This window comes from Polypterus senegalus, chromosome 9, assembly GCF_016835505.1.
Source record: "Polypterus senegalus isolate Bchr_013 chromosome 9, ASM1683550v1, whole genome shotgun sequence".
In the NCBI taxonomy this organism is placed as follows: Eukaryota; Metazoa; Chordata; class Cladistia; order Polypteriformes; family Polypteridae; genus Polypterus; species Polypterus senegalus.
In genome coordinates, this window is record NC_053162.1 from 173,351,799 (window position 1) to 173,378,618 (window position 26,820).

A 26,820-nucleotide genomic window follows, 5' to 3' on the forward strand; every position below is an offset into this window, starting at 1 on the left:
CTCCCCAACACTGCTTATACTGTAGGATGCATTGGGTTACGGGCATTGATATACCTCCAAGCATATGCACATAGGCATCTGACTTCATACCACTCATTCTGTATTTAAGCTTGCCATCACTGTCAGAGCTTTGTTTACACAACACAAAGGCAAAACTTATTAATAATATGAGACGCATTCTTGTTCATTTATAAAACAGCATTTATACATTTAGATCAGGAATAATTGTTGATTCCAAGTTTAATTTATTTGTCTTTTTTAGTCACTTTCATCATGCCTTGATTGTTGCCTCACATGACAGAGCTACTATCTTCACAGTTTATGGGTTGCCCTTTAAAAGCACAATCCTGGCACCTTTCTTCATTAAGGACTGGAAATAGTCATTTGTATCAATTTGTTTTGGGAAGTGCAACTGATGTTGAAGTGTGGGCCTAAAAGGTGAATATGGATTGCATTTCTCTGCACTGAAAACAGCAGTGTGTTTATCTTTTTGACCATTCCTAGAATCACCCTGTCACCAGCAAGGAATTTCTCAGGGTTCATAGCCACATTTTGATTCTCTCTCTCAAGCTGTCCTACCTGAAATGACAGATGAGACACGCAAACTCACAATGTTGAAATTACAAGCTGCCAGCTATGACTTCAAACTAAAGAGAAATCTCCCCTCGGCAGGGGCAGATACACTGCAAAAAATTCATATACAAAAATTAGACAAAAAAAAACTTTAAATGGAGTTGCTTTGCTTTTATTTAGCAAAAAATATCTGCCAATGGGGAAAGCAAAATTTATTTGAGAAGATTTGTTAATGTAAGTTAAAATACCATAAATACAATTTTTGTGATAAGTCAATAATTCTTACAATAAGGAAAACAAGACTTAATGTCATGTTATGAATACTTTTCACTTGCTTAGACTTTTTTTTTTTTTGCAGTGTATGGCCACTTAGCCTTTGACAAGAGTTTCTACTGTACTGTGGCTCTCACTCTTTCAGCCTCATCTGAATCCCCCCAGGACAGCGCTGAGCAGTTTTTCTAAACACCAGGTACATCCATGAACACAAGTAATCTGTACTTTCAAATTAGGCTTTTACTACTAGTATTAGCCTGTAGCCTTTATTTTATAGTAGGCATTTGTCAATTACTGGCCTTTGATGCACTGAGGAATTCTGGGCTAAAGTCCATTATGTTTCAATTAACAATAATGAGCCTGTGGTTAGGCAATCAAGAAATGAAGGCCTAAAATATATGCATTTTTAAAGGAAAAATGAAAATCAAGGACAGTCAGAAAAGATAACATTAAATGGATTCTTTCATACTTTAAAGTACTAGAAATTACAATTCACATGCAAATGATGTCACTAATCAATAATTCCCCATAAAACACCATCAGTGGCCTCTAGGGCCTTTAGAAAGAATTACACTCCTTATTTTCACTTTTGTTGAATGGCCAACACCAGTCTCCTGTTTGTATTACTTTCTGTCCTCTACAGTCTTGAAGAAATGCTATTTGTGTTATCCCTTCTTCATCATGATCTGTATTCCTGTGGTTTTCACATTACACTTCTCATCTGTGCCATCTTAGACATGTACAAGGCTTGCTATATTTTGGTGGCAATGATGATTCAACCTGGCTTGTACAGAAACTCAGAAACATATAAAATGGGCTTCTCTATTAATCTGACCTTTTCTGAGGCATATTCTTTGGCATCTTGGCAATATACATATATATACTATATAGTAGTATTATATAAGCCCTCTAAAAGTGATAATCCCCTAGAAAGTTTCCTAATTTTGTGGGAATAAAACATTGAACTACAATGTGTTTAAATTGGCTTTTTTGACAGTAATCAATGGAATGAGGCTCCTCAATGTCAAAGTGAAAACACATCTCTGCAAAGTTGATAATTGATCACATAAGTATTCACCCCCTTCAAGTCAGTATTTGGTAGATGCACCTTTGCAGCTCATGACAGCCTTGAATTTGTGTGCACAGGTGTTGCTTTCTCTATCAGCTTTGCACATCTGCAGGACACATTCTCTTTTGAATGAACACACTGCCTTAATAATAAAATGTGAAAACTTCTAAGGGGATGAATATTTTTATAGACATTGTACATACAAGTGCACACATAACAATATATGTTTAATTTGTTAAATTTAGATGGAAAAATATTAATTCTTATTAAATTTGAAAATTATTTCTTAGAAAATTGGAATGCTTACCCTGTTTGGAGACAGCTATAGCACTCATTTCCCAGGTTGTCAAGGAGTCTGGCATGTTGAAAGATAATGTCTTCCTCCCAGTACTGTTAAACAGGATGCACAAATGCTTTAAACATAGGCTAAGAAATGGGGAAGGGCGTTAGGTGGATTGGAGATTCTAAATTGGCCCTAGTGTGTGCTTGGTGTGTGGGTGTTTTTGTGTGTGTCCTGCGGTGGGTTGGCACCCTGCCCAGGATTGGTTCCTGCCTTGTGCCCTGTGTTGGCTGGGATTGGCTCAAGCAGACCCCCGTGACCCTGTATTCGGATTCAGCGGGTTAGAAAATGGATGGATGGATAAGGCCCAGTGGATAATGGGTCAGTAATCGGGTTAAAAGAGTCTGCAGGTCTTTGAACCACTTACCATTTAGAGGAGGCTATGTTTTGTATTGGTTAATTAGTTGTATACTAGGAGCCTCTCAGCCTAGATCCCAACACAGAATATATGAACATTTTGACAAAAACAGGCTATTTATTTAAACCTCGCTTATAAATACTGTAACTATTCATCAACCTTTTGCAAATATTGTCAAGGCAATTTTTGATAACATGCTTTGATTTGTACTCAATACATCATACTGTGTGATCCAACTTCTTATTTGCCTTCGTAAACTACTGGGATGTGTAAAAAAAAAAAATGGCTTGCAAATCAAGGAGTACATGCTGACATGACCTTTGCAACACACTCATCTATTTATGATCATCGCCACATTTCAAACATCCTCTGGGGTACAAACAGAAGGGCCCATTTTCACAGGACTAATCACAATGGCAAATGTCCCAGGAATTTCTCAGGTGTAAACTTGAAGAAGCCAGTATAACATACAGTATGCTGTTCTAATGAATATGGCATGTCTTTACTCCACCTCTCACACTGATTACAGAACTAACAAAAAAAAACAGGCTCAGGGACTTCCACTAACTTCACCTGATTATGTTTGCTGTTGGTAAAACTATGGGGGAACTCCTTACCACATGCAGATCTACTTTTTCATTTGCCACCCTGTATTATATGGCAGATCAAACAGGCCCAAATAACAATATATTTGTGAATAAGCTATAATAATACTGTAGTGGTAATATTTTATTCAAAAATAAAACTCCAAATTACTTTTGCATGTAATGGACTTCCCAAAGCCAAGATTCTGGAAAATAGCTGCGAATTTTAGGTTCCTGCAGACCAAAAATAGCAGTAAGCTCTGGGGAAAAAAAAAACAAAAAAACAGTACATTTTACTTTCAAAATGAATTTGTGTTATGAGCTACATACTAACACTGTAACATTTAGCACTCCATATGACATTTTGAAAACTAATAATAGTTTGCTGCAGAGATGTACAAAGGGAGTTGGCAAATATAAGTAGAAGCAAATGTCACAAGCCAAATACAGGGTACCTAGAGCTTTTATAACACAAATGTTTCAAAATGAAATCTAAATATTTCTAACAATGTACTAATAAATCTAATTTCCTTATGTTGAACACAGAGCAATGCTTACCACCTCGCGCTAGTATGTGGATCTTGCGTTCTTCAGCCCGCAGTTTGTTTGCCAGAAAGCAGCATTCATAAAAAGCCTTTTTGCATGGATTTGGTGCATTGGTTAGTCTTGATGCTCTACTTTGACACGACTCTCCAATAGGATACACACGTGCACCATCTAAACAGCATTTCTGCAGACGTGTATCTGTGTAGGAGTTGGCTAAAGTCAAGGAAACGGATAAAGATTGAACTCATTATATCAGAGATATACAAAAAAAAACTAGGCATAGGCCAAATACCAATGGATTTTAAATGTTCTTTTTTTCATCTGTTTTTCTTGATTTGCGTGGAAATTTAAATGCTTTATTCCAATAATTTGCAATCTTGTAAATCTTATACAAATCCACACATACGTTTACAAGCCTAAATTCTGTTTTATTGGTGGGCTGTTTATTACAATGGGTCAAACCTGGTCATCTGGATATGTCAGTAATAACGATTTTTGAAAAACCACTAATATTTCAAAATGTCAAATGCCACTACATGCCTCAGTAATAGGCATGGGTTTGTAACAAGCCTTGCAAAACAACATGTTAATGTAAGGCATGTGTTGAACTTAGTGTTTTGTTATACTTGCCTTTATCATTCATTTCCTTATTTAAATCAGTTGATCGCTTTGGCCTTAAGATATCAGAACACATATCTCCTGGGGGAAAAAAATAAAAGTTTTTGTAATTCATAATTAGAATTTGTGTTAGAAGAAAGAAAAACTTGTGCTTACAAGTCACATACATGTGTACATATAAACACACACACATATACAATGGGGTGCAAACAGGCAAATACATTGATTTTGTGAATACTGTATATAAAGTCAGGGTCAGAATATATAAAGTCAAAACTTGAATATATAAAGTCAGCGTCGGTATACATAAAGTCAAAACTTTTTTCTGAATATATAAAGTCTAAACTTGAATATATAAAGTCAAAACTTGAATATATAAAGTCAGCGTCGGTATATATAAAGTCATTCCTGATTATATAAAGTCAACATCGGAGTACAGTATATAAACTCACTCCTGAATATATAAAGTGAAAGTCAAAATCTATTGATTGAAATGACTCTGAACTGAACTAAGTTAACAAAAACGTATTCAGAAAAATAACTTAAAAAAACACTGTTCGGTTAATGTTTTGAAAATGATGCATGTGCCCTGCCCAGGATTGGTTCCTGCCTTGCGCCCAGTGTTGGCTGGGATTGGCCGGCGCTGACTTTATATATTCCGACGCTGAGTTTCTATATTTAAGTTTTGACTTTATATATTCCAGCGTTTACTTCATATATTCCGAAATATTCCAACGACTTCTTTATATAATCAGGTTTTGACTTTATATATTTGGGAATGACTTTATATTTTCCAGCACTGATTTTATATATTCAAGTTTTGACTTTATATATTCAGAAACAAGTTTTGACTTTATATATACCGACGCTGACTTTATATAATCAAGTTTTGACTTTATATATTCGGGAATGACTTTATATATACAAGTTTTGACTTTATATAGTTAAATTTAGTCATCATTGCATTAACGTTTTCTTTACCATAGAAATTTAAAGACTAAATTCAACTTTCATTCCTAACAAAGATATTTCTGGCGACTAAATAGAACCTACCTGCCTGAATAAGTCACCCTCGCGTTGCTCTTACTTTTTTACTGTTCATTTAATCATGCCTAGTGGTGGAAAAATTATAAAATGGAAGGGGGATTACACTGAGTATGGCTTTACCAAAACAATTATTGATGGAGAATTGATTATTCATAAAGCTTCAATTGGTGATCTGTTTTTCTGTTTTAACCTCATATTTTTTCATACTTCTTCTCAAACCAAGGGGGTGCGAGGGTAGAATGAATCGGGAAGCGCTGATCAATGTAATCGGTGTACCAGGAAATCATGCATTGACAGAAGTTCTCCTTTGCTTGTATTGCAAAGTGTGATTAAATGCGTGATTTTTTAGTGCGTTATGGAGCACATGCATTGAAGCTTCTCAGCTGTGCTTGTGCTATGAAAAGGAAACATTTTAAAAATAACGTAACACGATTGTCAATGTAACCTTTTGTAAGTAGTGCCTGGAGGATTCAGTGTGGAGAAACTGTAGAGACAGCGTGTGTATTAACTTGTGGATTTTTCTGTGAGTATTGGGTGAATGGGAGGGAAGATGATGACGTGACTCCCCCACCCGTCTTAACTGTCAATCCCCCACAAACACAGTCTCTCGGAATTTGCATAAGCACAGCCCTTCACCTGCAATTTTAACTTAGTTACAAAGTGATCAAAACTCTCGTTTATATCCTGCGTCCTCTCATTAAACTTGTATCCCGCATTACCCGTGGGCATGACAAACACCAGCAGCAGCCTGTCTATGAACTTAATTTAAACTTTAGGTTTACACCGTGCTTTGTTTCCGAAGTAGTAGCACTCATGAATATGGTTGTATATGTCACTCGCTCGCTTCTTATTGATTCGCTGCCTTCTCAATTGTATAATACATGTCTTCAGTGCTTTTTGGAGGTCTTCCTGGTTTTCTACGTACTGCGTTGACAGTCAGTTTACGTGATTACGTAGGAGACATGATGATGTCTCACGAAACTCCGCCCCCCACGGCTTTCAAGCTCAACTCCATTACAGTATATGGAGAAAAATACTATATATATGTATATATATATATGTGTATATATATATATATACAAAGTATATATGTGTATGTATATATGTAGATATGTATGTATATGTATATATGTTTATATATGTGTGTGTGTATGTATATATATATGTATTTGTGTGTATATATGTGTGTGTATGTATAAGTTTGTGTGTATATGTAGATATGTATATATACAGTGGGATGCAAAAGTTTGGGCAACCTTGTTAATAGTCATTATTTTCCTGTATAAATCGTTGGTTGTTACGATAAAAAATGTCAGTTAAATCTATACTAATAAAAGGCAAAGCCCTCACTTACTCACTCACTCACTCACTCACTCACTCACTCATCACTAATTCTCCAACTTCCCGTGTGGGTGGAAGGCTGAAATTTGGCAGGTTCATTCCTTACAGCTTCCTTACAAAAGTTGGGCAGGTTTTATATCGAAATTCTACGCGTAATGGTCATAACTGGAAGCTGTTTTCTCCATTTACTGTAATGGAGATGAGCTTGAACGCCGTGGGGCGGAGTTTCGTGTGACATCATCACGCCTCCCGTAATCACGCAGTACATAGAAAACCAGGAAGACCTCCAAAAAGCGCTGAAGAAAACATGCATTATATAATTGAGAAGGCAGCGAAACAATAAGAAGCGGCGAGTGACATATACAACCATATTCATGAGTTCTGCTACTTCGGAAACAAAGCACGATGTAAACCTACACTTTAAATTAAGTTCATAGACAGGCTGCCGCTGGCGTTTGTAATTTAGTGCCTGCCCATAAAAGGCCGTCCGTCAGCGGCAATCCAATAGCAAACTCCCACTAAATATTCACGGGTGAAGGACTGTGCTTATGCAGAGGAAGATGAGATGGTCAGGGTGGTGTTTGGCACAAACTCAGCGAAACTGCGAGAGAAAGTTTTAAGTGCCAGGACTAAGGTAACATTAAATACAGCCATGGACATAGCACGAGATGGCACCAGCACAGCTGGGAACCTTCGATGCATGTACACCAAGCGGCTCACGTGAACTGGCGCAGTGCACAGATAAAAAGCAACAGTTCCAAAGAGTGCTGAACAAAACCGAATTACACAATTGAAAAGGCAGCAAAAATATGAAGCGTCTGATACATACAAGCATATTCATAAATCCAGCTACTGCGGAAACAAAGCACACGTGGAAAAAGTCAATGTCCGCTAAAGGAAGACAGTGTAAAAAACCCGTGCATGCAGTGTGTCAGGTCTCAGATAAAGAAGAAGACGAGCTGTTTATTGATGCAGTAAGAAACGAATCGATGAATGAAACCTGTCATCTTTACAGCGATTGACAAACACGGAATGTAACTTGAACACAACACATCCTACAAATACGAACCTGATTGAAAGAAATAATGATAATCAAATCCTTGATGACAGCAACACTCAGTAACACTCACAAAACAAATACTGTATATTGACAGTCATGTTACGTTATTTTTAAAATGTTCCCTTTTCTTTTCTAGCTTTTTAACACACTACTTCTCCTGCGATACGCTGGTATATATATATGTATATATATATCCCGATCTACATACTCGAATAATGGATACTTTATTCGCCATCAATGATTGTTTTGGTAAAGCCATACTCAGTGTATTCATTAGATGAGCGGTAAAAAGTAAGAGCGAGGGAGGATGACTTATTGAGGCATGCAGGCTGTAGTGCGCGTCAACTCTATCTGAATTGCGATCACATTTGAAAAATATATCTTTTCAAGTTCTATTTAGTCCATATGTGTCAAACTCAAGGGCAGCGGGCCACATCCGCCCGTGTAATTATATCCGGCCCGAGATCATTTTATATACTGTATTATTGTTATTAATGGCCGGGTATATGAAGCGCTGGTAACACAATAAACTACAGATCCCATAATGCAGCGCTTCAGCTGCCTTGCGAACACTTACGCGTTAATCAAGTCTAGCTTATGATGCTGCAAGTTATTGCGAAGCTAGCTCACACGATGCTGAAGAGAAAAGTTGATTCTGAAAATAGAGCCTTTAAAAGCCGATGGGAGGCTGAGTATATGTTTACTGAACCCGTGTGTCTCATTTGTGGAGCTAATGTGGCTGTAATTACAGAATTTAATCTAAGACGGCACTATGAGACAAAACATCAGGGTAACCTGAAAGACCTGAATGCAATGCAGAAGATACAGAAAGCAGAAGAATTAAATAAGAATCTGACACTTCAGCGGACGTTTTACCGTGCACAATCACAAAGTGATTTCAAGTGAAGCTGCTTTTATGGGAGACACAAATGCACCAGTGCAACTTGCCCCACTTTCCCTGTTGCCAAGTAATGTTAAACCAAGTCGTCACTACGGTGTTCCCAAATACGCACTTTGCTGATAAACTGGCGCACTGAGTTTGCACGGCGCTTTGGTGACTTTGAAGAACAAAAAGTCCGTCTACATGCGGCTCGAACCTTGTGCATGTTTGGTAGCACATATCTGTGTGAGAAGCTCTTCTCAGTGATAAAGACTAACAAAACAGCACACAGGAGTCGCCTCACTGATGAGCACCTGCAATCCATCCTGAGAATCTCCACAACACAGAACCTCACACCAAACATAAACGAACCTGTTGCCAAAAAGATGCCAGGCGTCCAGCTCTAAAATGACATATGAGCAAAGACAACTGAATGATTTGATTTGTTATTGCTGAAAGGAACACATTTTATTTATATTTCCAGGTTTTGTTATGCAGCATGTTCATATTTGAATTTGTATAATTTTGACAGGATATATTTTTATGGAGAGCAAAATCTTTTGGGATATTTAAAATCTAAGTTTATTTTTATATAAAATTACATAAGAGTAAAGAAATTTGAATGTTTGTTCTTTTAACGTTTACTTTATTTCTAACTTGTATAATTTAGACAGGATATATTTTTATGGAGATTTTTAAAATATTATAAGTTGTTTAAGGTTTGAGTTGATTTATTCAGGAATAATATTCCTGTCTGTTTTACCATTCCTACCAAAGATATTTCTGTCGACTAAATAAAAATTCCTTCTATTTAAAAATTTAGTTCATAATATCCACGCAGACTTGCACGTAAGAGCGGAGTTATCCGTTTTAACAAGCAGCGTATTGCACTGATCTGAAATAGCTGTGTGTGTATATATGTAGATATGTATGTATATGTATATATATGTTTATATATGTGTGTGTGTATGTATGTATATATATATATGTATTTGTGTGTATATATGTGTGTGTATGTATGTATGTGTGTATGTAAATGTATGTGTATATATGTAGATATATATATATATGTGTGTGTGTATATATATGTGTATATGTATAGATATGTATATATATATATGTTTATGTGTGTGTGTGCAAATATATATATGTATTTATATATATATATATATATATATATGACAGCAACACTCATCACTCACAACAGTGACAAAACAATTACATTGACAATCATGTTACGTTATTTTCAAAATGTTTCCTTTTCTTTTTCATTGCTTCTTTAACACACTACTTCTCCGCTGCGAAGCGCGGGTATTTTGCTAGTATATCATATAGGAGACACACACAGTGAAATTTGACAAGTGAAATGAAGTTTATTGGATTTACAGAAAGTGTGCAATAATTGTTCAAACGAAATCAGGCAGGTGCATAAATTTGGGCACCATTGTCATTTTATTGATTCCAAAACTTTTAGAACTAATTATTGGAACTCAAATTGGCTTGGTAAGCTCAGTGACCCCTGACCTACATACACAGGTGAATCCTATAATGAGAAAGAGTATTTAAGGGGGTCAATTGTAAGTTTCCCTCCTCCTTTAATTTTCTCTGAAGAGTGGCAACATGGGGGTCACAAAACAACTCTCAAATGACCTGAAGAAAAACATTGTTCACCATCATGGTTTAGGGGAAGAATACAGAAAGCTGTCCCAGAGAATAAAGCTGTCTGTTTCCACAGTTAGGAACATATTGAGGAAATGGAAGACCACAGACTCAGTTCAAGTTAAGGCTCGAAGTGGCAGACCAAGAAAGATTTCGGATAGACAGAAGCGACGAATGGTGAGAACAGTCAGTGTCAACCCACAGACCAGCACCAAAGACCTACAACATCATCTTGCAGCAGATGGAGTCACTGTGCATCGTTCAACCATTCGGCGCACTTTACACAAGGAGATGCTGTATGCAAGAGTGATGCAGAGGAAGCCTTTTCTCCACCCACAGCACAAACAGAGCCGCTTGAGGTATGCTCAAGCACATTTGGACAAGCCAGCTTCATTTTGGAATAAGGTGCTGTGGACTGATGAAACTAAAATGGAGTTATTTGGGCATAACAAGGGGCGTTATGCATGGAGGAAAAAGAACACAGCATTCCAAGAAAAACACCGGCTACCTACAGTAAAATATGGTGGTGGTTCCATCATGTTGTGGGGCTGTGTGGCCAGTGCAGGGACTGGGAATCTTGTCAAAGTTGAGGGACGCATGGATTCCACTCAGTATCAGCAGATTCTGGAGACCAATGTCCAGGAATCAGTGACAAAGCTGAAGCTGCGCCGGGGCTGGGATCTTTCAACAAGATAACGACCCAAAACACTGCTCAAAATCCACTAAGGCATTCATGCAGAGGAACAAGTACAACGTTCTGGAATGGCCATCTCAGTCCTCAGACCTGAATATAATTGAAAATCTGTGGTGTGAGTTAAAGAGAGTTGTCCATGCTCGAAAGCAATCAAACCTGAATGAACGAGAGATGTTTTGTAAAGAGGAATGGTCCTAAATACCTTCAACCACAATCCAGACTCTCATTGGAACCTACAGGAAGCGTTTAGAGGCTGTAATTTCTGCAAAAGGCGGATCTACTAAATATTTAGTATTTATTTTAAAAATTTATGCACCTACCTGATTTTGTTTGAACAATTATTGCACACTTTCTGTAAATCCAATAAACTTCATTTCACTTCACAAATATCACTGTGTGTGTCTCCTATATGATATATTTAACTGACATTTTTTATCGTAAGAACTAATGATTTATACAGGAAAATAATGACTATTAACAAGGTTGTCCAAACTTTTGCATCCCACTGTATATGTATATATATGTGGATGTATGTGTATATATGTGTATATATATATATATATATATATATGTATGTATATATGTGTGTGTGTATATATATATGTGTACAGTATATATGTTTATATGTGAGTGTGTATGTGTATATATATATATACTGTATATACTGTATGACAGCAACACTCATCACTCACAACAGTGACAAAACAATTACATTGACAATCATGTTACGTTATTTTCAAAATATTTCCTTTTCTTTTTCATTATTTCTTTAACGCACTACTTTTCCGCTGCGAAATGCGGGTATTTTGCCAGTTTATAATACAATATTGACAATACCGACCATAGTAAATGTTACTTTTTCTATTTCATTCATATATACTTTGCCACCCTATTTGAAATTCCTGATGATGAACTGTTTATAATTCTTTGTTCAATTTATTTCCTCAACAAATCCGACATACTTTCCAACACAGCCTACTGTACAAAAAAGTATGACTTCAAACTTCCAGAATGAATGTTTTTACTGTTTAGAATTTACCCCATAGACACCTTATAGATATCAAATAACTTATTACAATGTAACCTCAATATCTTAGAACTCTTTACAAACATTCATTTAACTTTATGTGTCTCCAATCTGGAACTTATTTGCCCAGTTATTATTTTTGTAAGTAAGAAAAGCCATTATGTTCCCTCTTGCAGCATGATGGTACATCACAGAAATTAGACCCTGGTTTGATTTCCAGTTCAGATGCCTTCACTATGATGTGTGCATGTGTAAATTAAATGTATTGTTCAATATACCCAACATTACAATGATCAGTATTTCTCCCAGTGTACTCTTCTTTTACTTCCAATATTCAAAACCATCCCTTGTTTAATTGATTTGTGACATTCATTTGTCTTGATATGAAAAAAATGTGTGTGCTTGAGTGTTATTGTGTCATGGACTGGTGTCCCACAAAAGGCTGGACCCTTGCTTGCACAAATTAATAACGTGACAGTTTCAGACTTATTGCATCCCTCACTGGAAAAAGCTTTAACAATGAATGCTGTAAAAATGGAAGGATACATGTAATATACAGTAAGCTTCCCACATAGTATATATTTGCAATTAAGAAAGAAGTCCTTGTTTAACCAGATGTTATATTTCAGCCATGATTCCTTCTCTGGCTGTCGTTCAAATGTCATTTTTATGTCTTTTTTTGTTAGCTTGGTGTTAAACAGGGTCATAGAGGTCTGCTTGAGCCTATCCCATCTAGCATTGGGTGCAAGACAGGAAGAAATCCCAGACAGGGATTTTAGGGCAAACACACACATACACACACACCCCAACCACACACTAGGGCCAATTTAGGATTGCCAGTTCACCTTTTACCAGTTCACCTAACCTACACGTGTTTGGACAGTGGGAGGAAACTGGAGCAGCAGGAGGAAAGCCACACAGACACAGGGAGAACATGCAAACTCCATGCAGGGAGGACTGGGGATGCAAACCTTGGCCTCCTTACTCCGACACGGTGCTGCCCTGTCTTTTTTGTTCATTTCTGATTTCTTTATTTATGTTAATATTGTTGGTCATTTGGTTTCTTTGTAACTTCTTTTATGTTCTGTGTGTTTTGTGGGTGGTCCCTTAAGATGTGGGGCCAGTGCTCATAACTGCTAGGGATTGCCCCAAGCTAAGGAAAACCCACAGTCCCTTGTGGTTCATTCTGAATGCACTTGTGGGTGTGGCAAATTATCCTGTGTTGATTGCTGTTTTTTGATTATTCTGATTTTCTGGCATTTTTTTACCCTTTTGCTTTGTTTTTTGACTTCACCTCAGGAAATTTGCATTGGAATTGTAAATGGTTTTGATTGCTTATTTTGAAATCATTCTCTTTTTTGTGCTCTTCGGAGAGCTTCTTGTTTTACAGAGCCTTTTTTCAGTAATAAATGTTTTCTTTATAAAGATCCTCTGTTGCCCTTTGTGTGACTAGCCAAGTTTTTATGGTTTTACTAACAACCCCCCCTCCTCCAAACAACTGGGCATTTTGAGTATTTTTGAAACTTTTGTGATTTGGAACTCATCTTATATATAAACATCTACGCACGGAAGTCTGTGTGTCTGTCTGTCCAGCCCGGAAATGAGAGGTGGAGTAGGGGTAAGTACTCCTCCAAGAATAAACAAGTGAGGCCAGCACGTTGGCAAAGCAAAACCTCCGAAGAAAGAGTCACTGGCTTAGTGGCTAATACAGAAGCGAGGTGAGCACATCAGCAAAACGAAACCTCCAATGAAAGATAGTCGCTTAGCTGCTAATGCACAAATGATGCGAGCACGTTAGCAAAATGAAACCTCCTAGGAGAGAGATGCTCAGAGTAGTTCCTTTCAATTACCTGCAATCTTTAGATTTCAATTTTTTTTTCTGACGATTTAAATAGTTTCTAGGACCCTATGCTTTTTTTACACAGCTAGTTATTTTTAAATACCAGATGTTTAAAACACCTCAAAAGGATGCACCTAATCAGATTTTTCTGGCCTTTTCTTATACTGCTAAGCTGTTCACTTTGCTGTATGATGTAATTACTACCACTTTTTTACCACCTCATACCTTTTGTATCATGTATAAAAAGACCAGGTGATGGTGCTAAATGTCAAAGGCACTATGTAATATTTAAATATTAACTATATTAATGAACAAAAGAAGAGACACTCTGACTGAGATTAGTTTTGTTTCACTAACTAAATATATTTTAATAGCAAGTAAATCTTCAAATATATTGGCATGTGTAGAATACAGTCAAAGTCTTAAAGTCTTACTTACATGTCTGACTAATGTAAAACATACCAATATTTCTCTGAGCAAAACAGAGAGCCAAAAATACCCAAGCATTATAGCACCACCAAAGATAAATTTAAAGATAGCCAAATATTGAATTATGCTAAAATTAATTCTGTTTATCTCTAACAATTTTATCTTTCTTTGCAAATATTTCTCAAATTTGAAAATAAAAGACAGAGGGTCAGATATGAACTACAACCACCAGAGATTGTTTTTCATGTATGGCTTTAACCTTTGGTTCCTTCCAATGGCATATGTTGCTTAAAAACTTTTACTATGCACCAGTCACATAATGAAATGGCAGGTACTTAAAAAGAGGAATCTCAGATAGCAGCATTAATTAAGCATCAGAAGTATTAACTATGAAACAGCATTCATCCTTTGCTCCCCTCTGGTTAGTATTTCTGCATACTGTTCTTAAGTTTATTGAAGTTTGGCATGTCTTTGGGAACTTGAGTATAGTCATGTGTATTTTGATGCCTGTTTGGATTTTCCATTTTTTGACAATCTACTTTTTTTTTTTGATTTGGCCTCCGTATCATCCACTATTATCCCGTTATATAAAAAGGGTAATTGGACAAATCCAAGCAACTATGGGCCAGCATAAGGTGCATCATATGTAAATTAATGGGAGGAATTATTAAGTAAGAGATTGAACAACACCTATGGTGGGCTGGCACCCTGTGTTGGCTGGGATTGGCTCCAGCAGACCCCCTTGACCCTGTAGTTAGGATATAGCGGGTTGGATAATGGATGGATGAATTGAACAACACATGGCAAAGTCAGTATGGGTTCAGAAGAGTGAGGTTGTGCATTACTAACATGCTGGAATTCTATGAGAAAGCAACAAAAATTATGATCAGAGTGAAACACATAATATGATTTGTCTTGACTTTCAGAAAGCATTTGATAAGATGCCACATGAGAGGTTGGGCATTAAATTAAAAAAAAAGTGGGACTGCAGGTTGTAGTGTGTAGATGGATGCAGAATTGACTCTGGCCCAGGTAGCAGAGGATGATGGTGCGAAAAACCCTATCAGAGTTGGCCAGTGTTAAGAGTGGTGTCCAACAGGAATCAGTGTTGGGGGTCGCTGCTGTTTTTAATATATAAATGATCTGGATAGGAATATAAATAACAAGCTGGTTAAGTTTGCAGATGACCTCAAGCCAGGTGGATTGGCAGTTAATCTAGAATCTGTTGAATCACTACAGAGGGACTTGGACAGCATATAGCCCCCTGAGCAGATTTGTGTCAGATGAAATTTAATGTAAGAAAATGTAAAATATTATACGTAGGAAGTATCAATGTTTGATTTTCAGACCTCACATTTGGAGTTGAAACCTAACGTGTACAGCTTATGTGAATGATTTAGGAGTCATAGTGGAGTCGTCACTATCAACTGCCAGACAGTCTTCAGAAGCCATTAAGGAAGCTAATAGAATGTTAGGTTATATAGCGCCATGGAATAAGTTACTAACCATTGTGGTAGATGGTAGGACTTTAGGGACTTTCAAAACTACACTTGATGTTATTTTGGAAGAATTAAGTAGGTAGGACTGGCAAGCCTCATTGGGCTGAACAACTTGTTCTCATCTATATTGTTCTAATGTTCTATTATGTTTTTGACCTGTTGCATGTTGGATTACGAATTTGTTTAAATCCATTTTTACTTTAATCAACATGCCTGCTTCATTGCAGGCTTGCAGAAATCTGCAATATAAGCTTGATGTAGAATGGCAAGTCACACTTTATAGAGTTTCATGAAGAGAATACCTATGATCATTTAATAGCCATAAGTCAGGTTTGATGCAGAACTTGTAGCCTTATACCGATATTATAAGCACAATACCAGGATTGTGGACACCTCTTTTTAAACTGAGGAAAAGCACCTCTTGCATCTGTGGCTTTGGAGTTGGCATTGGTCATGAAGGAAAGGCCCACCAAGTTGAAGACATCTGAAGCATCTTTTCCCCCTCCACCGCCACAACCCCGGTCACTACTCTTTTCAATGTCATCCAGTACCTGGAGTCAACACAGATTGAAAGTTTCATTAGTAATTTAGCATAATTGCATTTCAAACAATAATCATTGTAATGTACAATTCTGTCAATATGTGAAGTTTGGATTTTGACAGCTGCAATTACCAAATCAGTAATGAGGAGAATAAAGTTGAGGCCTCCTCTAATACTAATGATTTCCTTCCCTTCTGCTTCATTTTTTTTGGGGTAGGAGGTTTTGGCTTTGTTTTTAATAAAAGTTTTCCCATTTCCACAGCGACAGATAAAATCATTGTACAACAAAGAACACTACAATGCCAGTAACCTCCCTGTGCTTGAGATAGCAACAACCCAGTTATTATAATAATAATAATTATTATTATTATTTACATTTATATAGTGCTTTTCACACTAGTCAAAGTGCTCTATGCCAGGCCAGACAATTGTTTCACTCTAAAGTAAATTACAGCGTGCCTTTGATAGTGCAGAAGAGGTCCCCTGTATCATACCTTCAGCATTGAAGATTTGCTCTGGGTTCGAATGCTGTGAACAGCTTTGTCCATAGAAGACAGGGCTACATATGAGTGTGGCTGGGAATCAATTGTCAGATCCATTTTCATCTTTGGCTCATAATCCAAATTTTTACTTGATAAGGTGACCTAAAATAAAATCATAAAAAAAATTAGTTTTGTTATAGAAACCAAATGTAAAACAGCTTAACTCTTGTAAACTGGTTAAATTTTGAATTATTACTTGGTGGGCAAGCTTGTTACACACCCTTGAGATTTTTCCTAAAAGTGTTAAAAAGTTATTTTCTTTAGCAATGTTTTCCTTATATTTTTATTTAATTACTGAGGGTGTCTATTATGCTTATGCTTCTGGCAAAAAATGCCCTGGAGGAAACATTAATTTATCACAGTGCTCTCCAATCTAGAAGTTTCATCCAGTTTAAGTAACAGTTTGGTCTTTACAAACCTGATCTTCCAAAATTATGTTAAAATATGTAATGATCTATTGAGCCTAATGGACCAATAATCTGAATATTTTGAATTCTTTACATAATTATAACAGAATATTAGGTTCAGATAGACTCTTTTTCTTGTTTAGTACTATGATATATCAAGTTCAAAACCAACCTGTTGTTATGTTTATGAGAGGCACAGAACAGTACTGATTTATATAAGTTTATGTACCTTCAAGTTGTTCACACATTCTTCCTGAACATCCATCCAGACTGAGTCGGCGACAAGTTCTGCAATATTTTCTCCAGTTACAATATAGTAGACAAGGAGACGGGCAGAGGGCACCATATCTGATGTTACTTGGAAGTTTAGGTTCTGGAAAATGCTATCTTTCACTCGTTTCTCTGAACCAAAAGACACAATCTTGCCCTTTGAAATAATCTGAAAAAGATACAATAGCTCATAATTGCATTTTACTTAACATTCACATATGCATTATATCGTATTTCAGAGTCAATTAGGGTGAGACACTGCTTGTGAACCACTAATGGTTTTCAGCATGTATTCTTTGCTGTAAACAAATGCTTCAATGAAGAAAATAGAAACAAAAAACCAGTTACAAAGCAAAATGTTTTGACAGACTATTGTACGTCACATATACATAAACGCTCAAGCCATTATATTGGGCCAATTAATAGCCACCAATTTACTTAACCTTCATATCTCTGCCGTGACGAACAGAGAGGACATGTAAATTGCAAATGAACAGTGCCTTGGCTGGGAAGTGAGTCCCTTGATATATGAGGCAAAACACTTGTGGTCTTTGGCTGGCTTGTCATCCCTGCTAATACTCCCAGGCCGCTGGATGGAGCCCTCCCTGCAGTGTGGAGGTGCCCTGAAGACCAGCAGAGCATCATGGACAATGTAGTTTTCATCCGCAGCCCTGCTGGATACCACAGGGGCTGCAAGAGGGAGCTGCAGGGGGAGCAAAGAGTCATATGTGGCCTATAACCTGGAAGTGCATCATAGGAAGAGCGACGACAGAAATGATGTACTTCCGGGGTGAAGAAAAGGACTTGTACCTGTCCTGGAAGTGATAAAGAATCACATGGACTGGGGATTGGGAACACTTCCGGGTCAAGGAGTATAAAAGGACTGTGGGAGCTCGAAGACGGCCAGCTGAGCTGGGTGGAAGGGTGGCAACGCGTCTGGGAGTTGTGGAGAGTTATTGTATTATTGTGATTATTTGTATGAGTATAGTGGAGGAGAAATAAAGTCAACCTTTGGACTTTTTCCTGGTGTCTGAAGTCATGGACAAGGGTTCAAGGGAGCGATACAGCCTCTATCTGTCACAAGGTGTGTGCATAAATGTGCCCAATGATGGACTATCACACCATGTAGAGTTGCTTTCTGTCTTGCATCCAGCTATGCTGGGATAGACACCAACTACTGAGACCTTGAACTATGCATGTTTAATAGCACTTTAATTCCTTTATGTGCCATACATCAGTTTTTCTTACCTGATAGTTGAAATGCTGAATTTTGAATAGATACGGACTCTTAGGATAAACATTAACGCTGACATAATCACCCACGTGCAACAGTTTGTGCTGGGAAGACCAGTCAATGTGGAGGTAGCTATTAATGGTTGATTTGTATGCTACTGCAGTGAATTCTTTCCGAGCTTGATTCTCCACAGGGATTTTTGAATCTGCTGTCTCCACCTGAATGAAGACAGATATCAGCAACAAATGTAAGCAAACATATGTGCAAAGACTGCATTTATGAAGACTTCTATATCTAAATCTGAATGTCTTGCAAACTACCATACAGTATATTGATTTGCTTGTGTGGTTTACATCCTTACTTTTAACTGAAGTGTAGCAGCATCGGATGGAATGTTAACTACAAAAAGTACTGTGCCATCAGAAGAACTTGTTAAGAGGGATTTGCCATCCTCAATTAAGGTTTCCTGGCCATTCTTGTCTAAAGTTGAGGCTTGGAGTTTCACAGGGATCCTCCTGGCACTGCCACCAACAGGGTCTTTGACTTGGACCTATTGTACAAATGAAAGGAATGAAGAAAATGTGTAAACTAGTGTAAGCTGATCAAATATAATAATAATTCTTTACATTTATATAGTGCTTTTGTCACTACTCAGAGTGCTTTACATGGTGAATGGGAAACCACTTTAACTACCACTATTGTGTAGCTTCCACCTGTATGATGCGATGGCATCCAAACCAAAACACCTATGTTGTTAGCCAGTTATCTTAACTGTTCCATCATTCTGCACTATTCTGACTTGAAAAGACTTGTTTAAATGTTATTTAGTCTCAGTGCTTAAATGACAGGAAGACACATACAGACTTTTGCTTCAATTCATTTTACAGATATTCTCTACCATGGCATTCCTACCAACTGGGAGATATTTGGACAAATTTTTGGCATTTTGTTTCTTTTGCTGACTGCATAGGCTCATACACTGCACACATATTGTAAACAGTATCGCTGACAGATGCCATGCAAGGTACATTTTCTTTATTTTGTTACAGATCATGTATGCAATGCCAAAAGCATGGGCAATACAGCTGCTCATCTCTGCTAGTACTTCTGTCATCTAGTTCCAATTACTCGAAACACAATATACAGATGCACATAGATGTGCATACTTGATGTGACTTTCTCATCACAAGTGCTCAATACAGTTGTTTACCATATTCCGGTAGCTGTAACTGTGGCAGATGAAATTACTCACTCCATGCTGCACAGTGGTTAGGACTGCTCTACAGCTCAACCACATTGATACTTTTAGTAGATACTTTTACAGAAACCAGTTTACAAGCTGTAAATGCATATCACAATTAAATATTACACATCACAGATGTTTGGGACAAATGTGGCTCCCTAGATTTTAGCAATAATGTATACAGGTCAACATATTATATCAAGAATGTGAAACTGGAGTAGTGGTCTCCTCTTTTAAAAAGTAGAAGATGGAGTGTTTTGTTTATAATGTGTTGTATCCACCTGTAAAAATTTACATTTCACACTCCTATCATAGTGCTCTTGAAAGTAAAACACATCTTATTTTTGAAGGTCAGATTCTGGAGGAACAATGTAGATTTTATTTTGCCTGTGAAACGCTGAACCAACTCTTTGTGTCTTTATATGGATATTTGAGGAATCATGGGAATCAACAATCCAGTCTGGTCATCTTGTATAGTTACTAAGAGAAAGTTTATGCTTAGAATCATATATTAAACTGTTGGATTTTACAAGTGTATGGACTACATCTCTGATGCAATTTACTCTTTATATTAGTGAAACAGTTGTAATACTTGAATACTTGACCTCATGTCTAATTCCATTTAAAATGGGAGTACCATTTGACTAAGGTTATATTTGTTTCTCCCTTCTTGCTTGCAGTTTTCGCTAACAGTTATGTCAGAGCGCAGCAGTAACATGAAAGTATCTTGTCAAGGGAAAGGAGTATTGCATTCCAGTTGGTCATTTGATGTTGTTGTGATATTCCAATCAATAGAACCCTGGCACTGATCTAATCCCTGGGCATCTGTAGTCGTAACTGACTGGATCAGTGAGTGAGAGATAGAGACACAGACACAAATGATGCTGTAAAAAACAGGATTCCTGTTTTATTCCAGCATGTGCCATTAATTTACAGATTAGTGTTATGCAATTATTTAAGCACAGTTGAATGCTAAAATACAAATAGAAAAGACAAAAATTAAAAGCAAGTGACTACAATATTTACAGTGACTCAGGAAATAAACAGTGAAAAAAGTATCAGAAATAAACACAGTGCAGGAATGTTCTATAATCTATATGCAGAAAATGAACAATAATCAAAAAGTGAAAGTGAAAAAAGGCAAAAAATAAGGTACATCACCAAATCCCAGACTCCTTTGCAAATTCTAGTTACACAGAAATGAATATACTGTATGCAGTGCATCCGGAAAGTATTCACAGCGCATCACTTTTTCCACATTTTGTTATGTTACAGCCTTATTCCAAAACGGATTAAATTCATTTTTTCCCCTCACAATTCTACACACAACACCCCATAATGACAACATGAAAAAAGTTTACTTGAGGTTTTTTCAAATTTATTAAAAATAAAAAAACTGATAAATCACATGTACATAAGTATTCACAGCCTTTGCTCAATACTTTGTCAATGCTCCTTTGGCAGCAATTACAGCCTCAAGTCTTTTTGAATATGATGCCACAAGCTTGGCACACCTATCCTTGGCCAGTTTCGCTCATTCCTCTTTGCAGCACCTCTCAAGCTCCATCATGTTGGATGGGAAGTGTAGGTGTTCAGCCATTTTAAGATCTCTCCAGAGATGATCAATCAGATTCAAGTCTGGGCTCTGGTTGGGCCACTCAAGGACATTCACAGAGTTGTCCTGAAGCCACTCCTTTGATATCTTAGCTGTGTGCTTAGGGCCGTTGTCCTGCTGAAAGATGAACCATCGCTCCAGTCTGAGGTCAAGAGCAGGTTTTCATCCAGGATGTCTCTGTACATTGCTGCAGTCATCTTTCCCTTTATCCTGACTAGTCTCCCAGTTCCTGCCGCTGAAAAACATCCCCACAGCATGATGCTGCAACCACCATGTTTCACTGTAGGAATGGTATTGGCCTGGTGATGAGCGGTGCCTGGTTTCCTCCAAACGTGACGCCTGGCATTCACACCAAAGATTTCAATCTTTGTCTCATCAGACCAGAGAATTTTGTTTCTCATGGTCCAAGAGTCCTTCAGGTGCCTTTTGGCAAACACCAGGCGGGCTGCCATGTGCCTTTTACTAAGGAGTGGCTTCCGTCTGGCCACTCTACCATACAGGCCTGATTGGTGGATTGCTGCAGAGATGGTTGTCCTTCTTGAAGGTTCTTCTCTCTCCACAGAGGACCTCTGGAGCTCTGACAGAGTTACCATCCCTGACTAAGGCCCTTCTCCCCCGATCGCTCAGTTTAGACTTCCGGCCAGCTCTAGGAAGAGTCTTGGTGATTTCGAACTTCTTCCACTTACGGATGATGGAGGCCACTGTGCTCATTGGGACCTTCAAAGCAGCAGAAATTTTCTGTAACCTTCCCCATATTTGTGCCTCGAGGCAATCCTGTCTTGGAGGTTTACAGACAATTCCTTTGACTTCATGCTTGGTTTGTGCTCTGACATGACCTGTCAACTGTGGGACCTTATATAGACAGGTGTGTGCCATTCCAAATCATGTACAATCAACTGAATTTACCACAGGTGGACTCCAATGAAGCTGCAGAAACATCTCAAGGATGATCAGGGGAAAAGGGATGCATCTGAACTCAATTTTGAGCTTTATGGCAAAGGCTGTGAATACTCATGTATATGTGCTTTCTCAATTTTTTTATTTTTAATAAATTTGCAAAAATCTCAAGTAAACTTTTTTCATGTTGTCATTATGGGGTGTTGTGTGTAAAATTCTGAGGAAAAAAATAAATGTAATCCATTTTGGATTAAGGCTGATGTTTGCACATGTGGATTTTCTCTTACAGATAAGTACTTACTCACCTCACTGATCTTTTACACAGTATTATTTATGTATGTTCATATATGCTGGACATTTGTATAGGCTCTCATCACTTTATCACAGCAGTAGATGACTGCCATGGCATTGGTCATTTTGAACCTTGATGCACAAGAGTGGCTCTTAGGCTTAAGAGCCCAATCCGTATCCTCGAGGGGAACTGTGTGCCAAAACGCATTTTTGCACAACTATGGTGCAGACCCTTGTTGGAGTGCTACTTTGACAACTCCAGATAAGTGTATTTACGCCAATAGCTGTTTTTAATTAAATGAGATGATATAAATAGCTATTTAAACTATAAACAAAATTAGTCCTTGATGTGGTCGTCACCGTTGTGCTCTTGCTTTTACCTAACTGTGATCTCTCAACATTAAAATAAATGTAAAAGATTCAGAATCTCCACTTCCAAATAGAAATTTCTCATGATTCTGTCCTAGTAAAGAGTGACTTAATCTCTGCAGCTCGGTGGAAAACGGTGAAAGTTAGTTTTATGAGTTCACTGTCTGACACAGTGTGATAAGATGAGCAATCCGTGGGACTACTGACTCGAACAATTTCCCTACTAGTCTGAAAAGGGAAAACTGAGGTAATTCAGGCATCTGTTAAGGTTAATACCTGAGGATAAACCACTGGGAGAAGATCAAGAAGCAAACCCCGAACAAACTAGGGCAATTTATATCTTTCATATTACCATGTTACAGGAATCCTCCATGAGGAACTACAGATTATTGCTTTGAAAGGGGAAACCTGGTGTGACTTAGTTTTTCTAATACCATAGGTGTTCACTTAGGTGAGTGAAATACAAGATTTTGTCAGTATTTACACAATCTGAACACTGACAAATGAAGCATACAGCCAAACTGTATGTAAGAGGCAGAGATGGAAACACTCTTGTCCTTTACTTAAACACTTTAGTAAGCAGTGCATGATTCTGCCTAATTTGAACATACTGTATTTTTGCAACTGCTCAGGCCCTCACAGATAATCAGGACAGACAAACTCAACTAACGTCTGGGTGCTTTCTGGTTCAATACTTCAGTTACTAAGCCACACGTCCTACACTTATTAGAATTAAGATGACACATTATCACATTCAAAAGACTTACCTTCACATAGTAAGGGAGAGAGGGTTTCACAAACAAGGGGGTGGCTACAAGGTTCAAGGAGTATGGTGAGATGACATATTTAATGTTGGAAAGCTCACTGTCCACTGATATTCCTCCTAATAGAAAGAGAAATAGAAGGATTGCAAAAGATGAACAATTTTGAAAGTAAAAATTTCTACTTTAAAATTAATTTACTATATTTATAATATTTGCTGTAATTATTAAAGAAACACTAGGACATTTCAACTTGTTGAATACAAAAGCATAGAGTATAAAATGTATCACTAGGCTGCCTGTTCCTGTTCCTGGAGGGAAGCACTAGCTGCAGAATTTTTCTTCAAGTAATTTGTTAATTTAATATCATCCATAATGTAGACTTATATTCTCATTAATTCAGTTGGCTATAGCCCAATGTCTGTAACTTCAAAACCTATTTAATATTAAGAGAATAGCTTCACTTTGAAATTCAGAAAGATGCTTATTGCTTTCATAGTTTACCTGTCATTTATCTAATCATTTATCATTTGCTTTATTTTAATTTGCCTAAATATAAGAATTAAGGTTTTGCAGAATAAATACTTTTGTTTATTTTGTAGTATAAAATATATACTTTCAGGAATTTCTGATACGTCAAGGAACAAACTGACTAATTTGAATAGCATGTTTATTTAAAAATTGCCTGGAGCAAAAACCTAGAACCACTGGAACCCTTCAGGACCGGATGGATACCTATTTAGTTTGTGGGGCAATCTAGGAAAAGTTCACCTTAATATGTGAAATTTCAGAATCTGCATCAAGTTAAGTTTCTTTTGACATATTTTGAATATTTTTTCCATGTTTTGTTCCCTTGGAATTATTGTTTGTTGTTTTTTTTGTTCATTTAATTTATGACAAAATACTGGTGACGTTGCAATGGTTTCTATCGATGCTTTACATTTTCATATGCATTAAGTTGTGACATAAAAAAAATTCCAGAGAAGGGGCTAATATCAGGCTAATGTTTATAAGCAATAAAGAAAAGACTCCTTATATTTAAATATTTAACATTAATATACACCTTTAAAGGTTCCAAATTTGCTAGTTCTTGACTTTTTCTTTATTTTATTTGTGATAGATCTCCCAATAGTGACTCCTGCCTGTTTAACATTTCTGATTTCTGGATAGCAATTCCAGCAAGTTCCTTGGCCAACATATTATAAAATAGAGCTTTTTATTGACAAAATAATAAAGACAAAGAAGGTAATACCACAATGAATCACAAAGCATTTAATAAACAGACAACAATATAACCCTGGTTCCCTCACTGGACCTCATGCTCCTGCCTTCTATACTTTCCAGTTAAAATGCAAATTAATTTCCAGCTTTTACCTTTTCAATACTACTATTTTAACTTGTATTTCCCAGCATTTTTTCACTTAAGAAACATAGCTAAAGTTAGACCTCTTATATCATTGAAAGATGCTGAGAAATTAGTTCACGCGTTTGTTTTAGGTTGACTAGATTACTGTAACGCACTCCTCTCAGGACTACCCAAAAAAGACATAAATCATTTGCAACTAGTGCAGAATGCAGCTGCTAGAATCCTAACTAGGAAAAGAAAATCTGAACATATCTCTCCAGTTTTGATGTCACTACACTGGTTACCTGTGTCATTCAGGATTGACTTTAAAATTCAGATTATGGGTTATAAAGCCTTAAATAATCTCACCCCATCTTATATATCGGAATGTCTGACACCTTATATTCCAAATCATAACCTCAGATCCTCAAATGAGTGTCTCCTTAGAATTCCAAGAACAAAACTTAAAAGAAGTGGTGAGGCAGGCGGCCATCTGGTGCTATGCACCTAAAATCTGGAATACCCTGCCAATAGGAATTCGCCAGGCTAATACAGTAGAGCACTTTAAAACACTGCTGAAAACATATTACTTTAACATGGCCTTTTTATAACTTTACTTTAACTTAATCCTGATACTCTGTATGTTCAATTCATCATAATAACTATTCAGGTTGGCAATAAAATCCGTACTGACCCCTAATCTTTCTTTTGTTTCTTTTTCCGGCCTGCGCCACCACCACCTACTCAAAGCATCATGATGCTCCAACAATGATGGATGGATTAAAAGGCAGAAGTCTACGTGACCATTATCTTCAATTCCTTCCGTGAGAACCCTAAATCCAAAGAGGACTATTTCATTTATGTTAGGGAGAATGCCCAGAGGGGACTGGGCAATCTGATGGTCTGGAATCCCTACAGATTTTATTTTTTTCTCCAGTAGTCTGGAGTTTTTTTTTTTGTTTTTTCTGTCCACCCTGGCCATTGGACCTTACTCTTATTCTATGTTAATTAATGTTGACTTATTTTATTTTCTTACTGTGTCTTTTATTTTTCTATTCTTCATTATGTAAAGCACTTTGAGCTACTTTTTGTATGAAAATGTGCTATATAAATAAATGTTGTTGTTGTTCCCATTTGAACTATTGTTCACCAACCACCTAACTTCAACTGCACTGGTCTTGTGACACAAGAACTACTTCCAGGGATATCTGTGAATATTTCTGACTGGGCTTTGGAAACCCTGCAGCCATCCTCTTACAACTCTTTCCAATGGCCCAATATGTCCCCACAACTACAGACCAGAGCTCTCCAGACAACCTCCAAGTCACCTGTCAATTACATCATGTAAAACAATGACATGAATAAAATATCTGGCCCATTTTTAACACCTACTCCACTAGGAAACATTTAACCTACTGTAGTCCCCCATTGTTCATCAATTACAAGAGCACCTCTGCATAGTAATGGT

At 37.1% G+C, this 26,820-nt stretch overlaps 1 protein-coding gene across 1 annotated transcript in view; it reads right to left on the minus strand.

Moving 5' to 3' along the window:
- Window positions 1-26,820, minus strand: part of c5 (complement component 5) — a 93,742-nt gene that overhangs the window by 43,127 nt on the left and 23,795 nt on the right. The window contains exons 10-19 of the mRNA XM_039764272.1: window positions 24,014-24,129; window positions 19,193-19,381; window positions 18,846-19,049; window positions 17,557-17,766; window positions 16,873-17,022; window positions 16,256-16,388; window positions 4,374-4,442; window positions 3,756-3,956; window positions 3,370-3,457; window positions 2,223-2,305 (exon numbers count right to left, since the gene is read on the minus strand). Of these exons, the coding sequence (XP_039620206.1) occupies window positions 2,223-2,305; window positions 3,370-3,457; window positions 3,756-3,956; window positions 4,374-4,442; window positions 16,256-16,388; window positions 16,873-17,022; window positions 17,557-17,766; window positions 18,846-19,049; window positions 19,193-19,381; window positions 24,014-24,129 (1,443 nt within the window). The remainder of the gene's footprint in view (window positions 1-2,222; window positions 2,306-3,369; window positions 3,458-3,755; window positions 3,957-4,373; window positions 4,443-16,255; window positions 16,389-16,872; window positions 17,023-17,556; window positions 17,767-18,845; window positions 19,050-19,192; window positions 19,382-24,013; window positions 24,130-26,820) is intronic.